Source organism: Castor canadensis, chromosome 8 (genome assembly GCF_047511655.1).
Source record: "Castor canadensis chromosome 8, mCasCan1.hap1v2, whole genome shotgun sequence".
NCBI lineage: Eukaryota > Metazoa > Chordata > Mammalia > Rodentia > Castoridae > Castor > Castor canadensis.
The window spans coordinates 8828882-8849289 of NC_133393.1; the positions used below are offsets into that span (position 1 = coordinate 8828882).

Below are 20408 nucleotides of genomic sequence, written 5' to 3' on the forward strand. Positions count from 1 at the left end.
AAATTCCAGGTTAAAGGACAAAGAATGCTAGGTTTTCCAGTGAACCTGCAAGGAATGACTCACATAGCACTTTAAGTAGTATGCAGCTGCTTAAGTGAAAATTCAAATTGCGATTTGGTGTTGGCTGCCTGAATTCTCCAAGGTTGTAAAGTATATAACCATCATCCTGTCCTGTCAGAGACCAATTTAAGACCAGGCCCTCTGATTGAGTGTGAATAAGCAGCAACTTACTAAACCAGAAATTAGATCACCAGTAATAGTCAGCACTTAGTGATAATAAAGAACCAATGTTCTTTAGAACAAATCCTTCTTGAGCATAAGCAAGTTTACCTTGGCAAAAGCAGCACATAGAGTTATTAGAGTTAACTGAATATAAGTTAATATTTGACTTTGATTGAATATAAGTTAATATTTATCAACTATTTCAAGTGAATCAATCAATGAAATTAGTAAAATAAACATCACAATCTTAGTGTCCAATCCTGATTAGAGTACAATAAAAAATTAAGGGACAAGGCAATTTTTCTTTCTATGACAGTATTACATAATGAATACACATGTGATCAGATTAGGGGTTTGACAACTGTGGGTATCCTCAGTAATATTTTATGTCCACAGAGATTTTACCTGCTAAATATTAAATATGAAGATTTGTGAGTGTGTTGTTTTATATCAACAAAGGAAAGAGTGAGTAGAAAACTGATCTCGCCCTTCAGGAAATTTCAAACAATGTCCATCAACTCAAAGAAGCAGTTAGTAGTAATCCCTCTTCGTCTCTTACACATGCTTCATAATTCACCCCTCACTGGCAAGGCTTGGCAAAACTGCAAGGTAGGTTGTTGGTGATGAGCCAACCCTGCTCACTAGCTCTACTACTTCTTTCTCAACCCCTGAGCTAAGGACAATATGTTATTTTCTTATTTTCAATACCATAATTTCATTAAGAAAGTCATGGAATTTAGCCCTCTCTGTTTAATACTCCTGACAGTTTCTATTACTTTCACTTCTTCTCCTCCCCCTCCCTCTCCCTCTCTCTCTCTCTCTCTCTCTTTCTCTCTCTCTCTCTCTCTCTGTCTCTCTCATATGCAATCCTTTCTTAACTTTCTAGTGTAGTATAACACAGAATTTCAGAGTGTGGGTGGTAGAGACAAACTTCCTAAATTTCGTATCCTACTTCTGCTGTATACTAGCCATGAGACCCTGGGAAGAATACTAACCTTCTCTTTGCTTTAGTTTAAAAAAAGGAAAAGTTAGGATAAGAATACCAATTTCACAGGGTGAGTTAATATATAGAAAGTCCCTAGAATACTGTCTGTCACTTAGTAAATGTCATTTCCTCTAGAATAAAGGCAGGGATTTTTGCTTTCTTCATTGCAGTATAACCCTTCCTGCTATATCCCCATAACAAGAATAGTGCTTGACACCATTGTTGAATTAATAAATTTAGCCCTTTTCCTCTCTATCCCTATCTTATCTACCTATTACTTTCCCCCTTTGTATTCCTGCTTCCTCTTTCTTTCCTTGTGAAATGTCTTTGTTCACACTTCCACATTCTTTCTCTTTCAGGTTTCTGTCACCTATTGGTGGCACTCTGTTTCTTATGAGCACAGCTAGGCATTGCAAGTTCAATATTTATTAATGATTATCAGTCATGGGGTTACAAAAAAAAAAGATAAAGAAGACATTCCTAGTTAAAGTGAAAATAAAATGACATTTAAAATCTAATGCTTTGCATTTAATTTGTGATGACTTCAGTTTCAGTCCTTTGTACACAGTTTCAACTATCTGTTAATCTGTACTTTAAATCAATTGTTTTATTTGGATTCCAATGGAAAATAATTAAAACAATGGCATACCATTCACCTGGATCCATTTATTGCTGATATTTTATTATATTTGATATTTTTCTTCATTTCTCTCTCTTGCTACTCTCTCTCTCTCTCTCTCTCTCTCTCTCTCTCTCTCTCTCTCTCTCTCTCTCTTTCTCTCTCTCTCTCACCGGTATACATTTTTCACTAGGAACCATTTGAAACTATGTTAAAGAAATCAGACTTTATCATTAAATACTTCAGCATGCATTTAAAAATAATGACTTTACTCTGATGAATTCATTAGAGATGTTATTTTTATGCTCAACTTACATCAAACTTGGCAAATAGGAGTTGTGTTTCCCTTTACATGACTGCACTTAGTCTTCAAGCCTTTCCCTGCTCTCATTCTCAAGACATTCTCTCCCTTTGCCTGCTGCAGACCTAGGCCATCCTTTCCTTTTATGAGTCCTATTCCTCATAAAAGACATTGAGAATGAAGATCAGGGTACTCCAACTGCTCATTACTGTTGAGTATTGCTACTTTGTAGGCCTTGTCAGTGGGCAGAGCGAGTCTATTATTGGTAATGATGAGCTCACACATTACCGACAAGTTAAGACTATGTAAAAGGGATATATTCAAACAAGTCTTGCAACCATTCCCATCTCCACTACTTGTAGATCACTTAAAAGAAAGAAAAGATAGTTTCAAGTTTAATTTTTCTGAGTTTCTATCTGAAAAAAATAGAGATATGTGTTGATACAAAATTTTTCTCATTCTTCCGTACATGCTTTTGTGCATCTAGCTTTTCTTTTACTGAAAAACATATTTTGGAAATTCCTTCATTTTATATTGTAGAGAACTTCTTTACAAGTAGATAGTGCTCCATTGTGTGGATACTTCTCAGTCTATTCAACTAAGACTCTTAGGATAGGAATTGAGGTTGTTTCCAAAGGTTTGCTAGCATAACTAATATCAGCCTGAATTGTCCTGTGCAAATACTTGCTTCACTCTTTAGGGTAAATCCCTATAAGTTGAATTGCTTGGGTAAATGAAAATTTATTCGATATTAATAAACTTCCTTATCTATTTAATATTATTTAATATTATCTAATAGCTAATTAATATTAGATATTAATAAACTCCCTTCACTGGAGTTGCAGTATTTCATGTGCTCTTCATGTGCTCATCATTTATTTCTGAGTACACCTGTTTTCTCCAGTTTCATCAACTTTGTGTTTTCAAGATTTTTGACTTTTGCTAGTCTGACAGGTGAGAAATAGTATCTCATTACAGCTTAAGTAGTATTTTGAGGTGAAGTTGAAAATGCTTTCACAGGTCTTAGGGCCATTTCTTTTTCTTTTTTTTTTTTTTTTCTGTGAATTAACCCTGTCTCTTGCCCATTTTTCTTCTTGGATTTGTGTATTTTTTACTTTTCAATTTTAAGGGCTCCTTACATTTTACAGACAACAGTCTCTTATCCATGATATAAGTTACAAATAGTATTGCCTATTGATCTTATTTTTTTTTCTTATGTTGATGCTAATTGTTGCTTACAAAGATATTTTTTTCCCTCTCCTAGCTAGGTTTTTTTCCCCCTAATAATTGTATGGCTTCTTTTCTTTTTAAAAGTATTTATTTATTTATACCTCAGATCAATTCAGAGTTTATTCTGGGATACAAAGTGAAGTATGACTTCAATTTTATTTTACTTTTTTCCAAATAGCAGTCCAGTTATCTTATTGAGTTTTATTTAAATTTCCATTTTTAATCTAGTGATTTGAAATGACAGCTTTATCTTTTACTTCACTTTCCTGGGTACTTGTTATTCACTGTTTTGTATAAGCATGTATCATTACTACATTGCTTAAATTATAGCTTTGTAGTATTTCAATATTGGTGGGAATAAGCCCCCCTTTCACCCTGCTTTTTTCATAAATTGTATTGCTATTCTTACCTGTTTATTTTGTATATAAGCTATATAAGAAACTTATCTAACCCAAGAAAGAACAAACAAAAACAACCTTGTCATCAAAATTGACATCTTTATTCTGTTGAGATTTTAAGAGGTCTTGAGCCAGGCATGGTTGCACACTCCCATAATCCCAACACTCAGGAGGTTGAGGCAGGAAGAAGGTGAGTTGGAGATGAGTTTAGACAATGCGGGGAGACCCAATCTCACCCACGAAAAAGAGGTCTGTCCACAAACACTGGGAAATTGTAAAAGAATATAATTTTTCCATTTTGATCTATAAGACTGAAGAATAAGGCAAAACTAGTGCAGTTTAAGGTTTTTACTCAATTGGTAAGAATTCATTATGGAGAAATTAATTCATGACTTGAACATAGATGCTAATTCTTAAGTCATCAGTATTATAAAATGCACATGTATTTTGTTTATAAATCTTTCTTAGAAAACTTCTCATAAGTATAAATAAAATTAGAATTCAACTCACATCACATACTTAAATAAATATTACATATATTAATTAAAAGCAAAATTTCAAACTGCTAAATTTCACTAAATCTTACATGTAATAGTTTAAAACCTTTATAATTACTAGCATAAGATTTAAATCACTATTGAATCTTGTATGGAATATACTTTTTACTGTGATTATTGAGACAGAAGAAAAAATCAATAGAACTGAATGAAAAGATATTCAAATTATATTCCTGAGTTAAAAAGCACATTGCAAATAAATACAGATAGCATGATATTATTTCATAAATAATAAAGTATATTCATGCATCTTACTGTATATTATGCATGTATTCCTATGTATATGAACAATATGTGCATTTCCATTACATATAGATATATATTTTTAAACACACATGCCATATGTGTTTACATGTATATATGGAGACAGAGGATTCTAGGTGGACATACAAATTGTTAATAGCTGTCACTATTGATAAGTAACAATGGTATTAGATGAAATTAGAGCCTAAGTGCTTTAATGTGTATAGCTATATAGTGTTTCATATCGATTTTATAAGGAAATATTTTATATTGAAAAATAATTTTTTAATTGTAAATAAAAACAATGCAAACATAAAAGTCAAAGACTGATAGATTAGAAAGTTAAAAATACTTAACAGTTTTAAAGGTTTTAAAATCATACCTAGTGTTCAATTACTTGGAAGAATCTGAAATCTTTGCAAAAAAGACAAAAGAAACTTTATATTGCTAGCAGGTTATTTTCTCAGTAGGTAAACCTGTCCTAACCAATGGATAAGAAAATGAAGCAATAATCCAAGACACACAAAAGAATTTTCAATATTTGTAAAAGACTAATAAAAATGTCAAAAATATTTCACTTAAAGTCAGAGGCACATAAATTTTAATAAGCATAAGTGCCTCCCAATAAAATTAGCAAACTGTTATTTATTTCCTGCAACATAAGTAATTTTGAAAAACAAAACTAGTCAATCATGGGACCAGTGAAATTAAATGGGAGAGACTATCACAACATCTGACACAAGAGTTCCACATTACATATCAAGGTTTGAAATAGTCACATCCCTTGCTGGGGCGATTAAGCCTTTAGGAATCTTCTGAAAAGAAATGCAGCAAAAAGCCTAACTAAACAACTAGAAACCGTGCAAGTTCGCCCGTTGGGAAATAACCTAGAACTGAAGTCTGACATCTAGTGCTCACTGCAGTAGCTGCATGGCACTAACTGAACATCCATAGTCCTCGATAGCAATGTCCTTTACCAGTCTCAAGACCAAAGCACATTTTGCCTCAGAAACACACAAATCTGTTAGCAGAAAAGGAAGTTGCGCATTGATTTGAACAGACCGCTATTCTTTTCATATTTTTTTAAAATCAGAAGAGAAGAAATAAGGGACTGTGAATAAATGTTCCCTTAAGAAACAAAAATTCACTGAGGAGGTGAAGAAAACTGGAAGGTGCTGGGCGCGGGGCACCAGCACTGCTGTGGAGGGAGGAGTAACAAAGGAGGAGCAGCTGGGAGCGGCTGCCCTCTCTCCTTTATCGCATTCTTCAGGAACAGTACAGAGTCATGATCAGGAAAAGCAAAGGGATAGCACCAACTCAGTTTTATAGTTGGAACTAAGACTGGAAATCTTTAGCCATTAGAAACTTGGGAAAAATGAACCAGGCTAAATCTAGATACACTGATACAGCAAAAAGGCCCACCTGTATTTTATACCTTTGCCATTTTAATTTCCTCTACTGAAGTAATTTTAATGCCCAGACAAGAAGGAAAAAAATGCATTTGTACTCTGGACTCTGCTACCTTTGATTCCTTTTTTTTTTCCCCTTGACCCTTGTATTTTGTTTACCAAGGATAGAGACAAGGAATATCAAACTTTAGTTATAGCATAGACACCTTAAAGAAACATAATTATAGTTATTTCATGTTCTTTCTCAAAATTCAAACCATCAAATAAAAACAGGGGATTAAAATACAAAGTAAATAGAATCAAACCTTCTGTTACTAAGTGGTTTTCTATTCTAGATGAGTTAATTTCTTCCCCCAAATATACTATCTTATCTTGCTCCCAAAGTTTGAGAAGACTGAACTCTTAAGTTTCATTTCTCCTCAGTGGTTCTTAGGCAGTGATTACTCTTCTTTGCTAAAATACATGAAGGGCTACAGAACTTCGTCAAGATCCATTCAGAACAGGCAAGACAAGCACATGTCAGGAGAGCTAAGCCTGTTACCTTTACTAACGCCTTTACTATTGTATCTAGGACTGACTACTAAAACAAACAAACAAAACAACAATGACCACAAAAAAAACTTGCTGCCACTTACCAAGGGCTTCTCTCCTCTGTAAAAACAATGAAGCTGCTTTCAGAACTTTCTGCCTCTCTTTTACTACCACTTTCCCCCTTTACAGCTAAATTTCAAACAGATGATGTACACTTTTTGGAAATGCTTTGTGTTAGCATCATCACGAACATCTTTCCATGTCAGCAATTGTAGTTTTCTAGTGTTCCATAAAATCTCATTGAGTGGTTGTATTATATTCACTTGGTGAACTATTTAGAACAATTGCTTAATTTTTTCTTTACAAACAATGCTGGAATGAGCATCCTTCCACGTAAATCTTTGCACACTTCCTATTATAGTAGGACTAATTTTCAGACATGGAATGTTAGGTCAAAGGATATGCCTTTTTTCAGATTTCAGGCTTATTTTCCATTACTGAGCATTTTATTGCCGTGTAAGATATGTACAGAAAAGTTATCATAACTGTGTAACTTGATGAGATTTCACAAGGTGAAATCCACACGGGTAACAAATCAGAATATTAATAGAAATCCAGAATGCACGAGCACTTTCTTCTCTTCTTCTACTCTTCTCCTCCTTCTTTCTTTTAGACAAGGTCTCCCTATGTAGTTCACACTGGCCTTAAACTTGCAATCCTCCTGCCTCAGGACAGTGCTGGAATTACAGGGGTATATCACACACTCAGTTTAGTGGCTACTCTGAAGTGCAACTAATTCCTAATTTCTAAAGCCATAGATTAGTTTTGTTTGATTCTTTACCTTATATAAGCAGAATCACATATTTATAATATTGTTTCTAGTTTTCTTTTGGGTACATGTATTTAAAATATTTGGTAGTGCAATGGGAAGTCTCTAATTGAATGTGTATTCTTGACCTGTCAGCATAATTCCTACATTCACCATTCCTCCATCTTGAAATTTTTCTCCTTTCTTATCCATGACAGTTATCTCTTGACATTCCTCCCATCTTCTAACGCTCCTCCTCCTATTCCAGAGCCTTCTCCTTCACTCACCTTAAATACTCAAGGTCCAGTTCTAGACAACATCAACCAAACTCATAGCCTTTCTTTCCACTTACATCCTGATGACTCCTAAATACATATTCATATCCTAGACAACTTCTCTGAGGTTCCAGTTGTTCCAGACCTGGCATGTCCCAATGTTTCTGATCTCAGTGCCACAGGTTTCACAGCACAAACCAGGAGCATCCTTGATATCTGCCATTCCCCAAGCCTCACAGTCACTAAGCCACTAAGTCCTGACAACTTTTTCAGTAGCTGTTCACTTTTCACTATCAGCATTCTACTATTATCCCTTCCTAAGATTATTGCCATTCAATTAATTTAGTACCAGGCTAATACTCTGTTTTAAACTGTTCCTTGGTTTGTAATGTATCACACTGAAGAATTTCCTTAACTCAGCAAAGAAAGCCCTACTTTGATGTGATCCCTTACTTCTTGAGTTCTCTCTCTGTCCTCTAGACATTTCTGAACATATTTCTTAAAAGCATTTGAAACAGGGTTCAAACTTGAGCAATTATACCCAGTAAAGTTATCTAGAAGATAAAAGTAATAAAATATGGTTATACATGCAATTTGGTACAAAAACCATTTTTTTTCAAGGTATGATGTCCATTGTTGGAGTGGAGATAGAAAATTCAGAAAGAACTGAGATGAACAAATATATCACCTTCAAATGGTTTCAAGCTGCTTAAGAGGTTAATTAACACAATGACTAACAGTACAGGGCAGTTATACAGTTGGTTTGGAATCCAACACTCAGGTTCTAGCCATGATTTCACTGAAAGTCTACATAACTCTTAGTGAGGCTACACTAAGCCCAGAACTCATCTCAAGGATTAAGTTATAAACATCAAATATTTAGTACAACTGTCAGTATATAGTTGAAAACTCAATAAATATAGCCAGGTACTAGTGGCTCATGACTGAAATCCTAGCCACTCAGGAGGCAGAGATCAGGAGGATTGTAGTTTGAAGCCAACCTGGGTAAAATAGTTCATGAGACTATATTTCAAAAAAACCCATCACAAAAAATAGCCGGTGGAGTGGCTCAAGGTATAAGCCCTGAGTTCAAACCCTGTAACTCAAAACAAAACAAACAACAACAACGAAAATAATAGGCAAATTATCATGAGGAAGAAAGTAAGGCTATAATAATGTGAGCACACACGAGGCAGGAACAACCCTTGCTGAATCAAAGATAAAGATAATAAGCATCCCAGCAGCAGACGTTAGACCATCTTCTCCCAAGAGGTTTGTGGACTCCTGTTGTGCTGCTTGTCCCTCTGGCACCAAGGATAAGTTTCCAGGTAGCCACAGGGTTAGGATGACCTAAGCATGTAATCACTGGGAAGGAGTCTTATTTTTTATTAAAGTGTGGTCTATATCAGCCAGTTTTTTTTTCTTTTCTCAGAATAAACACCAATGCTTTGGCTTTTTCTTTTTCTTTGTGGTCAGTATTTTGTAACCTACATAGGCATAATAAGAAAGCCCTACTTTCTATATGGCTAAGTGAACTTTACCAAGTCCAGACAAATCTAACCATTGTGTTTATATCTGTTTGTATTACAAGTGGAGGAGGCAGCTTGTGCTCATTACCTCTTCCCTAACTGTCCTGGAAGAATACAAAGATAGTTGGAACCCAAATTTAAAACAAATAATGAAAAGGACAGAAGAAGAATAAAGTATCCATTAAACTATTTAAACATTTAAACTTCTTTTATAAAAACAATACGTGATGTAATGAAAAGAACAGATTAAAATCAAAATTACAGAGTTTTGGATTTGCCTTCAGCTCTGACCATATACAATATCATCTTGAAGAAATTTACTTTCCCTGGACTTCAAAGTCCTCCTGTGTGATGTGAGGGTTAAAGTTTTTTATATTCTTAGAATTCTAGGAGTATATATTTATGCATATAGAAAATGCATAAAACGTGATAGCTATGTGTGTGTGTATCTCCCAGACTGACCTAGAACTTAACAGTAGACCAAGCTGACTTGGAAATTCTTATGTAGCCCAGGCTAACCTCAATTATTTGTGATCTACTTGTCATCCTCTTGTCTCAGCTTCCTGACTGCTGTGATTATATCAGGCCCCATCATGCCTGGTCCATCTATCTATATCATCTATTTATCTCTGTATATTAGCATTTTAATACCTGCATACATACCTATATGTGAATCTCAGTCTTTTTATGAAAATGAAGATTATAATAAAAGGAGCTGGAGTAGTTCACGGCTAAGGTGTAATCCTACGTTGATGTCTGTTTATAGACTTGGAATGCCCACATCTTCATCCATTCAAGGCAACTGAGATACGGGAACTTTTTGGAAATGCAAATTCTCAGGCCTTACCCTGTAGGTACTAAGTTAGGAACTGTGTGTGGGAGGGGCCTCGTCATCTGTTACAACCTGTCCTCAAGCTGATTCTGAAAAACACTAAAATGTGAGAACCGCTGCATTTGAACATTCCCAGGGAAGATCTATAGCCTAATACAATAGGCAGCAGTGGCAAGCCAGGAATCAAAGGGGACAATGCCAGACACTCTACAGAAAACTTGGAGCTAAGATTGGTAAGACATAGCAGAAGAGGGTAGGGGAGTTTTATGGCAGTGGGGAAGGGGTATGGTTGGGAGAATACTAAGCAGAGGCATAAGCAACACTAATAAAGCAGTAGCCACCCGGCCCCTGTGTTAAATCACTTTTTCTCAGGTAATCATTTCTGCTACTAGCCATCTGCTGCTGGCTTTAGAAATTTCTTCCCTACAGGGGGTCCTAAAGGGGAACAAACGCCCTCTGTTCTCAGGCAAAGCTCCCCCTTACCCCTAAAGTTATTTATGGTAGAAATAACTTTATGAGACAGGAAGGAGGTTTCTCAGGATGATTCTGGATGTCTTTTCCACGTCCTTCAACATCACAAGGGTCTCCTGAGTCCAGGATTCATTCTCACCTAACTGACAACTAGGAGCATATATTGGTTCTGGGAAAGTAAGAAAATTCCTGGAGTCTCTCTGGGCTATAGGTGAGCTTGGCCAGAGACAGGTGCAGGGGTTAGAATAAGCCTATAAAAACGACAAGGCAGAAACTGAGCATTAACACTCTTTAAGAGGTTTATAGAGGCCTTGTTGTCATCCAGGACATTTCCCTGAGAGGGGAATCCCCGGCTTTGCAGCTTCCTGGCCAGTGTGAGGGCCACCAACCTGCTATAACCTTTCCTGCGATGCTCAGGCAGGGTGTAGCCATGGCACATGGTGGCAAACTGGTCTGTGATACCCCAAGACACTGGGTTTCCCTTGTCATCACGGACACACACACTGGGGAAGCAGGAGATGAGGTTGGCAATGTATCTGAGACACTGTTCATTGCTGCCCCTTGACCATGTCCTGTTGAGCAGATCAGCATCAGCCACACTCAGGTAGGTGAGCCGTGGTAAAGGGCCTGTTCTAGAAGAAAAGTGACATGAGCAAAGTGTGAGCCCACTTTTCCTGTGACTGTAAATACTCAAAATGAAAAGCTATCTCTGAGACTGTGCCTAGTATTTTCAACGAGTTGATTTCCCACCATTCGCCACTTCACAATCAACTTCCAGGACTTCATTTCTGATAAGATGAAATACTTACACCAAATCTAAGTCTTTCCTTCAATTTTATGCCCACTTGTTTTTGTCCTCGGTACAGATTAAGGAAAGTGATTCTGTTGCTAAACCATTTTAAGTTTGGCCTGGGGCTGCTTCCATCCCTTCAGTCCCTAAGATGTGAACTGCATCTAACTTAGATTTTGGTTTGTTTATATACTACCTCAGGAGTATAACAGACAGCCGACTTTCAGCCAATTACAAGCAGATAACTGCTTGGGATTATTGCCAAAGATGGCAGATACCTGGCTCTAGCCAATCAGGTAATTTCTCTACTTTGTTCCTGCCCCGAACTATCACATTGTTGGATAGAGTTGTTTGAATCTCGTTTAGTTTTGAGTGCTGCCGGATTCATGAATCATCCTTTGCTCAAAGAAGCTCTGTTAGAGTTAGCTTATCTGATGTTTTTCTTTCAACGCAGTCATTGTGTAAAAAAATCTCAGAATTTCTCTTTAGTCTTGAATCCTTACCTCAGGGAGTCCAGGTTCTTAAAGCCCTAATCTTTTGCTCAATGAAAGAAATAGTTTAGCACTTAGGATACTTCTGCCTTTACATATCTATGGCCAGGGAATAAATACAAGTTGTTTAATATGCCAGGCATGAGAACATACTCTGGAAACATTACTCTTCCAGGCCTTCCCTAGACTGCTCTTCTGCAGATTAAATATTCTCATTTTTTTCCATGGCTGATTTTTATAGGCCACTAGTCTTTGCTGTATTTATTCTAGTGCTATGAAAGCTTCTAGTAATTTACTATGTAAAATCCTTGATGTTAATGTAATGCAACTGATGTGTTTTTTTTTTAAGAACTGAGATGATGGGACTATTTTAGAATAATTTGGGGGAGGAGGACACCAGGGAATAATTTTTCTATGACATGAAAATATAGGTATTCCATTTCTAACCACGGACGAAGACAGTGATTTGATTTTTAGGGAAATTATGGGTAGTGATGCACAGGAGAGAGGAAAAGATACACACACACACACACACACACGCTCTTCAGGTTCAATGGCCCAAATTCCAAATGTGTAAATATTACTTAATGATATCAAACACTCTAGTTACTGCTATCTGGACCTCTCTAACAGTAAGACCTGCCTCAAGTGCAGAATGTGATTCACATACAGGAAACTGGTATCCGGCAGAGATGAAACAGGAGAAAAATGAACAGCTTTGAAGGAAGCTAGCTTTATATCCAACTGCTTCGAATTGGCAACAGCTTTGGAAATATCATATAGCTCACTCTGAAGCCCTGTATAAAGACAGACATAAAAATGTGAGCATGTTATTTGAAAAAGGAAACTATGAAAATTTGGTTCATAAAGAATATCAACACCACCCCCAGTTTGCTCCCTCGTATTATTCCTAACCAATGTGTATTTCTAGATGAATTATTACAGAGATTCTTTTACCAGATTTTCAAGTTTTTGTGGGATTTTCAAATTCCCATCATATCCATTGTGGTCACTGGTCATGATCTTTCAAGGAAATTTCTGCCTCAAATATCTCATGGAAATTTAGAATTTCATGCAGGTTTTGTTTTTTTATTGCTCAGTCTGATATAAGACAACATCTTATATCTCTGAAAGTCTATGGTTAGCCATTTAGCTAAAAGTGTAAGATTTTAGACTTGTTTAGCAACATGGCAAAACAACTATAGTTTCTGTTGCCAAAATGGCAACTATGGTATTTGGGATGCTAACTCGAGGTTGGTGAGACTTATTCTGAACTTAATTCTCTGAGAGTCCCCTTATTTATCATAGCAATATTATTTAGAATTCTTTATTCAGTACTTGTACCTAAAGCACTGTTATGGGCACTGCTTCATAGTGGTACCAAAAAGTGGTATGACTTCTTTCTTTTTTTGTGGTACTAGTGTTTGAACCCAGCACATGCTAGGCAAGTGCTTTTACCACTTGAGCCATGCTCCTAATCCTTTCATTTGTATTTTGTTTTTGAGATATGGTCTCTCTGACTGCCAGGGATGGCCCTGAAATTGTGATCTCTTGCCGCCACCTGTACAGTAGCTGGCATTATGCACATAGCCTACCATACCTGGCTCTAGTTTCTGTTACTACGGAGTTTACAGCATGACTCCTCTCACTGAACCCTCATGTCCTCTTTCCTTTCCAATCTGAGTCATAATTAACTGAATCCTCTAGAAACTAGCTTTCCCTCTTTCTTCCATATCTACTGGCTAGTTTTCTCCTCTTTAGTGAGCCATTTCTCCTCACAGCCCTGAGACTTGATCTTGAAGAATACAAGGGTGGGAGGGCATATTGAATACAGTGTGATAGCTGAGCCTTGACTCCTCCCTCAGGAATTAATACCCTGAAAAGATAAGCAAATCTCCAAGTTAATCCTATTGAAATTAAAGATGCTATGGCTAACATTCCATGTTATAAAACTGAATTACTTTTAAGTAATTTGATGGATTTTTTTTTGACGTCAGGTCTCACTATGTAGGCCAGGCTGTCCTCTAACTCATGACCCTACTGCCCTGGCCTCTCAGTGCTGAGATTTACAGGTATGAACCACCACACCTGGGACTCAAAAGATTTTCTTTGAGAGAAAAATGAAGAGTACTAATCATAGCTTTTCTTACAACACTCTAATACAAAAATGGTAAATACATAAAATGTACGTATATGTTTGTATACACACATGAGCATATACGTGTTGTATACATGTGAAATACCTGTCTCTATTTCTCTGATATATATGATACAAAGGGGAAAGTGATGGCGTAATGTATGTCTTGCACTTGACCTCACCTTGTATTTGAAAAACCTGGTCCCAGTTAATGACATCATCTTCTTCCAAAAGTTGTTGGTAAGCCCTGACGTCCTTGTAGAATACAGCATAGGCATTAGTATAATGGTCAAGGTTATCTGTCTCAGCCTAGAAAAAAGGCATAGTCATAAAAACATAAATACATCCTCTGGATAAACCAAAACCTGAACAGATCAGCTATCATTCATTGGGCATGTCAAGCTAACTTCCATTATCAAAATTAACCATGTAAAAATGATGACGTAAGAATGAGGTTAATATGCTTTACTGAGGAGAAATCTTGTGACTTTGCTTGATTCTTGCTTCTAGAATTAGAAAGGTTTTAAGACCACATTTTTTTCTAGGATTTTATTTATAAAAACAAAAAGGGGTTAAGTGTGGTGGTATGTACCAATAGTCCCAACTGAGAGAGGCTGTCAGGAGGCTGAGGTGAGAAGCCAGGAGGCAAGGAGTTCAAGGCCAACCTGGGCAATATATTTCAAAAACAAAAATTAAAAAGGGTTTTTTGGGGATGAGGCCCCGAGTTTAACTTCCAGCTCCACAAAAGCAAATTAATATTAAAATTATAAGAGGTAACTCAATGCTTCCAAACAGTAAGACTCAAAACTCTCTGAATCTTCCTGATGTTGACAGCAGCCCATCTTTGATCACTTGAGCTCAGTCTTTAGTCTCAGAGGCAGAATTGGACACGTGTCATCTTCCCCAATCATCTATTGACCCACATTACTGAAGTCATCAGTGACAGGAAACCATCTACCCCGTGGAAAATCTAAGATGTACAAAGCAGCCACCTGCACCTCATTCTTTAGTGAATATGAAACATGAAGGAAACACTTTTGAGTTAGAGGTCTTCCAATATGCTTGGAGCTCTGAATCCAAATCACAATAATGGTGAAATACATAGCATAAGAAGATAACATATATGACTACTATGGATACACTATACCCTTAACCTAATCTGCTCCTTCCTGTTGATGCTAATTTTTTTAATATTTTTAATTTGACTTTAGAAACTATACCTCTCTCTTTCTCCGGGTGATGACAGCTTTGAAGTCTGGCCATGAGTCCAAAACCACTTCCTTTTGAAAGGGATTTCCACGATTTATGTTCATCACTGCTCCATAAACCTGAAGCCGAAGAAGCCAGAGAGACAAACCAATCATACTACTGCCTCAGGTGTCTAATTCCCTCTTATTTTTTTTACATAGATTACTCTTTTAACTTTTTCTTAAAATGAGAACATATGCATTCATGGAGTACACTATGATAATGCAATATGTAGTGATCAAATCAGGATAATTCAAATTTACATCTCCTTACACATTCATTATTTGTTCGTGTTAAGAACTTTTGAACTTTCCTCTTTTTTTTAAATAAAATATTCACTTGGTTGTATAAACTAGTCACCTTACTGTGCCATAGAACAATAGTATTTATGTTTTGATCTACTATATAACCATGGGCATAAGAGGGAAAATTATAAATATATTCACACACACACACATATATATATATAATGTACATACGTGCAAACATCTTTTTTTTCTCTTTTGGCAATTGTGGTATGGGGTTGAACTCAAGGCCTCATGCTTGGTAGGAAGGTGCTATACCACTTGAGTCACTCCACCAGTCCCATGCAAACTTCTTTACAATTATCCATAAACATGAAAACTGGTAAAAAGTCTATTAAAGCCTACAAAAACTCTCTTTAAACCCACTTTTTTTAAACATTACAATGAGAGGAAGTAAACTGATAGGCTGGCTAGGTGAGTGCTATACATATAGGTCCACAATAAATATTTGCTGAGTGAATCTGAATTTGATGTATGGATTTAGTAATAACAGCTAAACATCATCTAGGATCAAAACAAACACAAAATAAAAACTTGCATTTCAGATTCAATGGAGAAAGTTTTCATAAGCTTTCCCAGAGGTCTCGTTTATTATTGTGTCCATGATGCTTGGTGACTGCACAATACTTGAGGAATATTAGAATTCTCTTTTAGATCTTTTCTGCTTTTTTCTTCATTAAGAAAAACATGTGTCCTAAAAAAAAATATGTGTGCTTATAGAGGTTATGGGGTTAGAGAATGTTGCGGAGGGAAAAGGACTGTTGAGTTACAGGCTTATATTCTCTGCCTTTTCATAATTAATAAAACCGGAAACAATCCAGTGTCTATCAACGGTGGAATGAACAAATTGAGGCATATTCCTACTGTAGATTCCAAACCACCAATGAAAATGATAGCTCATGGCTAAGTGGGATCTCTATGAATCTCCAAAAAAAGTTGAGAATAAAAAGCTGGATATAAAGGAAAATACTTATTGTGTGATTCAAATTTATATTACATTTAAAGAGTCAAGATTAAGTTATGGGATTGGAAGTCAGGAGAGTGGCCACTTTTAGGGAGCAGGGAGAGGTAGCAACTGGAAAGGAGTATTGGGGCTAGAGAGAAGCAGCATCTGAAACAATAGTTTTTCTCTACCACAGTGGAGGTTGCACAGGTATTTGCATTGTGAAAATTTGCCAAAGTGCATAATTATATTATGTGTACTTTACAGGGTGTGTTAGAGCTCAATGAAAAAAAATGTAGATTACAAGGCATTGGAACTTATATTTTACATCATTTTATCACTATCTCAACCCAAACCACGGAAATCTGTCACCTTTTAGAACAGCATACGAATTTCTTCTATCTTACTGAATCTGGAACCTCATCCAAATATTCTCCTATAATATGTGTTTCCAAATTGAGTTTGACTTATATTAGTGTATAACATTGATCAACCCTAGTGCAAATCCAGGAACATAGCCTGAAAGGGTCATGCTTGTTCTGTTAATCATTAAACTCTGTATTGTATGTACAGAGTAATGTCCATTAAAATGGTTTCCCATAAGGAGATTGTGCTTTCTTATTAGAAAATGTAGCCCAAATGGGATTGGAATGTTCTGAAGGTTGAAAGGGAAAACCTTTTAATACTCAGATTCTGAAACAAAAAAATCGTTTACATGATATTTGTAACTAACTGAAAGATTTTGCAATGGTTAAAAAAGAAACAAATTTTTCTGATAGCAACTTATTAAAAGGGTAAGTGTTGAAAACATGTATACGGGAATAGTTAGAAGGAAGTGAAATTGCAAATCAACAGAGGGTGTGAAGGAAATTTGGAAGGCTATTCAGTCACTTAAACACTGAAATACATAGCCATAAACTCCAAAGAATGGAGGAAAGGTATACAAACAAGACTGTATTTTCTTTTTATTAACTTCATAATTTTGTAACACCTTTTATGACCCTGCAAAAGTCAATGAAGCCTTTTTAGTTATCTCTGGCAGAAGAGATAGCTATACATATTATTAAAGCAAGGAAGTCTACTGTCTTACTCCATTAACTCTCCCCAGTGTCAGCATTCAAAATGAGAAAATATGGACCAGATTGTCCATTTGGTATTACAATTTCAAACTATTACTCAAATATTCCCTGCCACATACAGTTTAAGCATGAACCGTAAGGTGAAATGGTCAAGTTTCATCAGTACAGTACTATGCACCAGAGGACTTTGGTTAGAACACTTTTGTTCAAATTTTAATGTACATTAATAGGGATTACACAGGGTATTAAAAGTTCAGGACCCTGTTCTGTATCTTTTGCGGTTTTTTTGGTACTGGGACTTTGTGGGGAGTGGATTAAAGCCTATGAGAACTGGACACAAGCAAGGTGAGATGCAGTTAATTGCTTTTACCTGTAGGCTGAGATAGGCACAGTCCCTGGCCACAAAACAGGGAAAGGCAGAACAGCTATGTCTCCTAAATTGTGTTCAGGGAAGCAGGAAAGCAGGTTTCTCCTGTTACAATATCACGCCCCTCCCCGTGGCTCCACCCTGTTTGCTGCTATAAAAGACCCCTGAAGGAGGCAGAGGGGCTTTTACTTTTGGGGGCTCTACTTGAGGCTTTTGGATTTTTTGCTTGGCTTTTAGCTTTTTGCTTTGGGGGGCTTTTTGCCTTTGAGTATTGGGAAGAAGCTTTTAGTTTGGGCCTTTTGGTGTGGGAAGTTTTTGGAAGGGAAAAGAGTTATCAAAAGGGAAAATTGCTGAAGAGAAAAGAGTTCTTGAAGGGAAAATTCTAAAGGGAAAATGCTAAAGAGGGGTCTGCACCGAGAACTTTAACATAGGCTTCAGAAAGCAAAGCTGAAAAAGAACTTCATACAGAGGCCTTAGGAAAGCTAAAGCTAAAGAAAAGCCAAAGAGAACACGGGACAGTGCACAGTGCAAGTCTAAGGACCAAGACCTTAAGAGTTATGCAGATGCAGTTTTCAGGCAAGGCTGCTGGTTTGCAAGTTTGAGCACAGAGGCTTTAAGAGAGCTGAAGAGAGATGGGACAGTGCAAGCCTGGGGGCAAAAGACTTTAAGAGCGATTAAGCTAAAGATAAGCTAAGAGCAAACATGGGACAATGTGAATCTCAGGAAAGAGGTTTGAAGCAAGGTTTTAAAGAACTGCAAGGAGTAAGGCCTTAAAGAATCAAGATAGAGAAGAGAAGCAATGAGGGTTGTGCATCTCCAGCCCAGCATACAACACACCTGACCCCACCTTTCTGTCTGTCTGTCTGTCTGTCCTGTGTCTTTTCTAAAATCTCCAGTCACCCCCAGTTAAGGGTCCAGTAATAACCAAGGAGCGAGAGAGAAAGCTTGCTCCAGCAAGGGAGGGAGCAGGAGAAACTGCCCCTTCAAGGCTTGAACTCAGGGCCTTCACCTTGAGCCACTCCACCAGCCCTATTTTTATGAAGGTTTTTTTCAAGATAGGGTTTAGTGGAACTATTTGCCCAAGCTGGCTTCGAACCACGATCCTCCTGATCTTTGCCTCCTGTGTAGCTAGGATTGCAGGCGTGAGCCACCGGAGCCCAGTGTGTTCTCTATCTTTAGAAATTATGATTCATTATTTCCCTCTTGAGTGATTCACATTCCACTCCCATTTGAAAACCAGTTGTTGGGCTGTCTCTTTGCTCAAGAAGTTCGGCTTTCCACATGTTGAAATTATTCCAGGAATGGGGGAGGGGATAAAGGAAAATGAGTTTTCTCATGGAAAAAACTTATACTTCCATTGTTCACTTACTTCAGTATCACCCAGCCCTGTGTCATTTAAAACATTTCACCTGGGAAAGTATGTTTAACAAGTGCTCACAGAGTGTCTTATCATCAGAAAAAAAAAAAAAGAAAGAAAACAGTCACAAATACGACGTTGTTTTCCAAATAAATAAAAAATAAAATTCTTAAGTTTATACTACCTTGAGTGATTCAGGAAAGTGACTCTTTAATATTTTCTCCAATATCACTAATTTGGTGGAACAGTTTAGTACCATCATCTTCTCCAGAGCTATGCAACTCCACACCTAATTAGAAACTCAAAGAGATACACTTAGTTTTTGCTTGTTAGTATTTGAAACTACTTAGGAATGTGCTTGTAGTCCTATTTCCATTGGGTGTAATCCTAACTTCCCTGGCTCCCTCTGAAGAATGAAGGAAGAAATGGAGAAGCATTGGGATGGGTAAGTCAGGCAATATACAGAAATAAACAGTGTTAAAAACCTCATCCTGGACAGAGGAGGCTAACTCTCCTGGGTTAAGTCTTTCTCTTATGCGAATTCAATGTACTCTAAACTCTTCCTTCAGGTCACTTAAGGAAGTTGTAATTTTACAATAATTTTTGTTTATTTAGATTGTCTCAAGTAGCTTATCAGTTGTATAAATTTAGGACCATGCCTGCTTTGTGTGCCACAGGGTGTAGTACACAGTAGGGAGTATCTAAATAGTTGTTGACTAGTATCTGAAGAGTTGTTGAAACTCAGGGTAAAAATCTTGGGGTTAAGTAGATAAATTCCTTTTTCACAAAATGGGCAAAAACTGGAAAAAATAGAGTAGTTCAGGTGTTATAAGGAACAACTTGGACAGAAACACCTAGATGAAAATGAATGATCAGATCCACATGTGATTTGTGTAACTAGATAAAATTAAGAAAAAGTCCCTAAATATGTCATGAAACCTCATGCTTCCTTATGCAATTGCATTTTATAAATGCTATACCTCCCCTGCTTTGTTCTAAAGAAAACTTTCTCTACAACATTCTGAGTAAGACTTGACTGAATCAGGGACCCTTCACTCAATGTTTCAAAGCTTAAACTCTTGACAGCGAAAATAAATCAGTTAAATTTCACAAACTAGTGCTTCTGGGATTATGGGGCAGAGCTAGAATTTTCCCTTTTGACACATTTCCTAGAAAAATTACTCTATTCCTGTACATGGCATACCTGTGTGACTATAAGATATGCAGTGTTTTTGAACTACCTAAAACCCACTGAAAAATTCTATCAGGTTTATGTGAGTG

General features: G+C 36.7%; 1 protein-coding gene across 1 annotated transcript; it reads right to left on the bottom strand.

Annotated features, from left to right (window-relative positions):
* Positions 1–10615: 10615 nt before the first annotated feature.
* On the bottom strand, positions 10616–19389 carry Glyatl3 (glycine-N-acyltransferase like 3). Its single transcript, XM_020170650.2, has 5 exons — positions 19312–19389; positions 15049–15156; positions 14011–14137; positions 12362–12488; positions 10616–11042 (listed from the first exon to the last, which is right to left on the bottom strand). Exons 1-5 carry the CDS (start codon positions 19387–19389, stop codon positions 10616–10618), a joined length of 867 nt encoding a protein of 288 aa, XP_020026239.2.
* Positions 19390–20408: the final 1019 nt, after the last annotated feature.

Excerpts from the sequence above, each read along its gene's own strand:
- Glyatl3 (XM_020170650.2), bottom strand. The coding sequence starts at position 19,389 with ATGATGGTACTAAACTGTTCCACCAAATTAGTGATATTGGAGAAAATA. Across the intron at positions 15,157-19,311 it reads ACTTTCCTGAATCACTCAAG|GTTTATGGAGCAGTGATGAA; the intron begins GTAGTATAAACT and ends CTTCGGCTTCAG. Across the intron at positions 14,138-15,048 it reads TCACCCGGAGAAAGAGAGAG|GCTGAGACAGATAACCTTGA; the intron begins GTATAGTTTCTA and ends CCTTTTTTCTAG.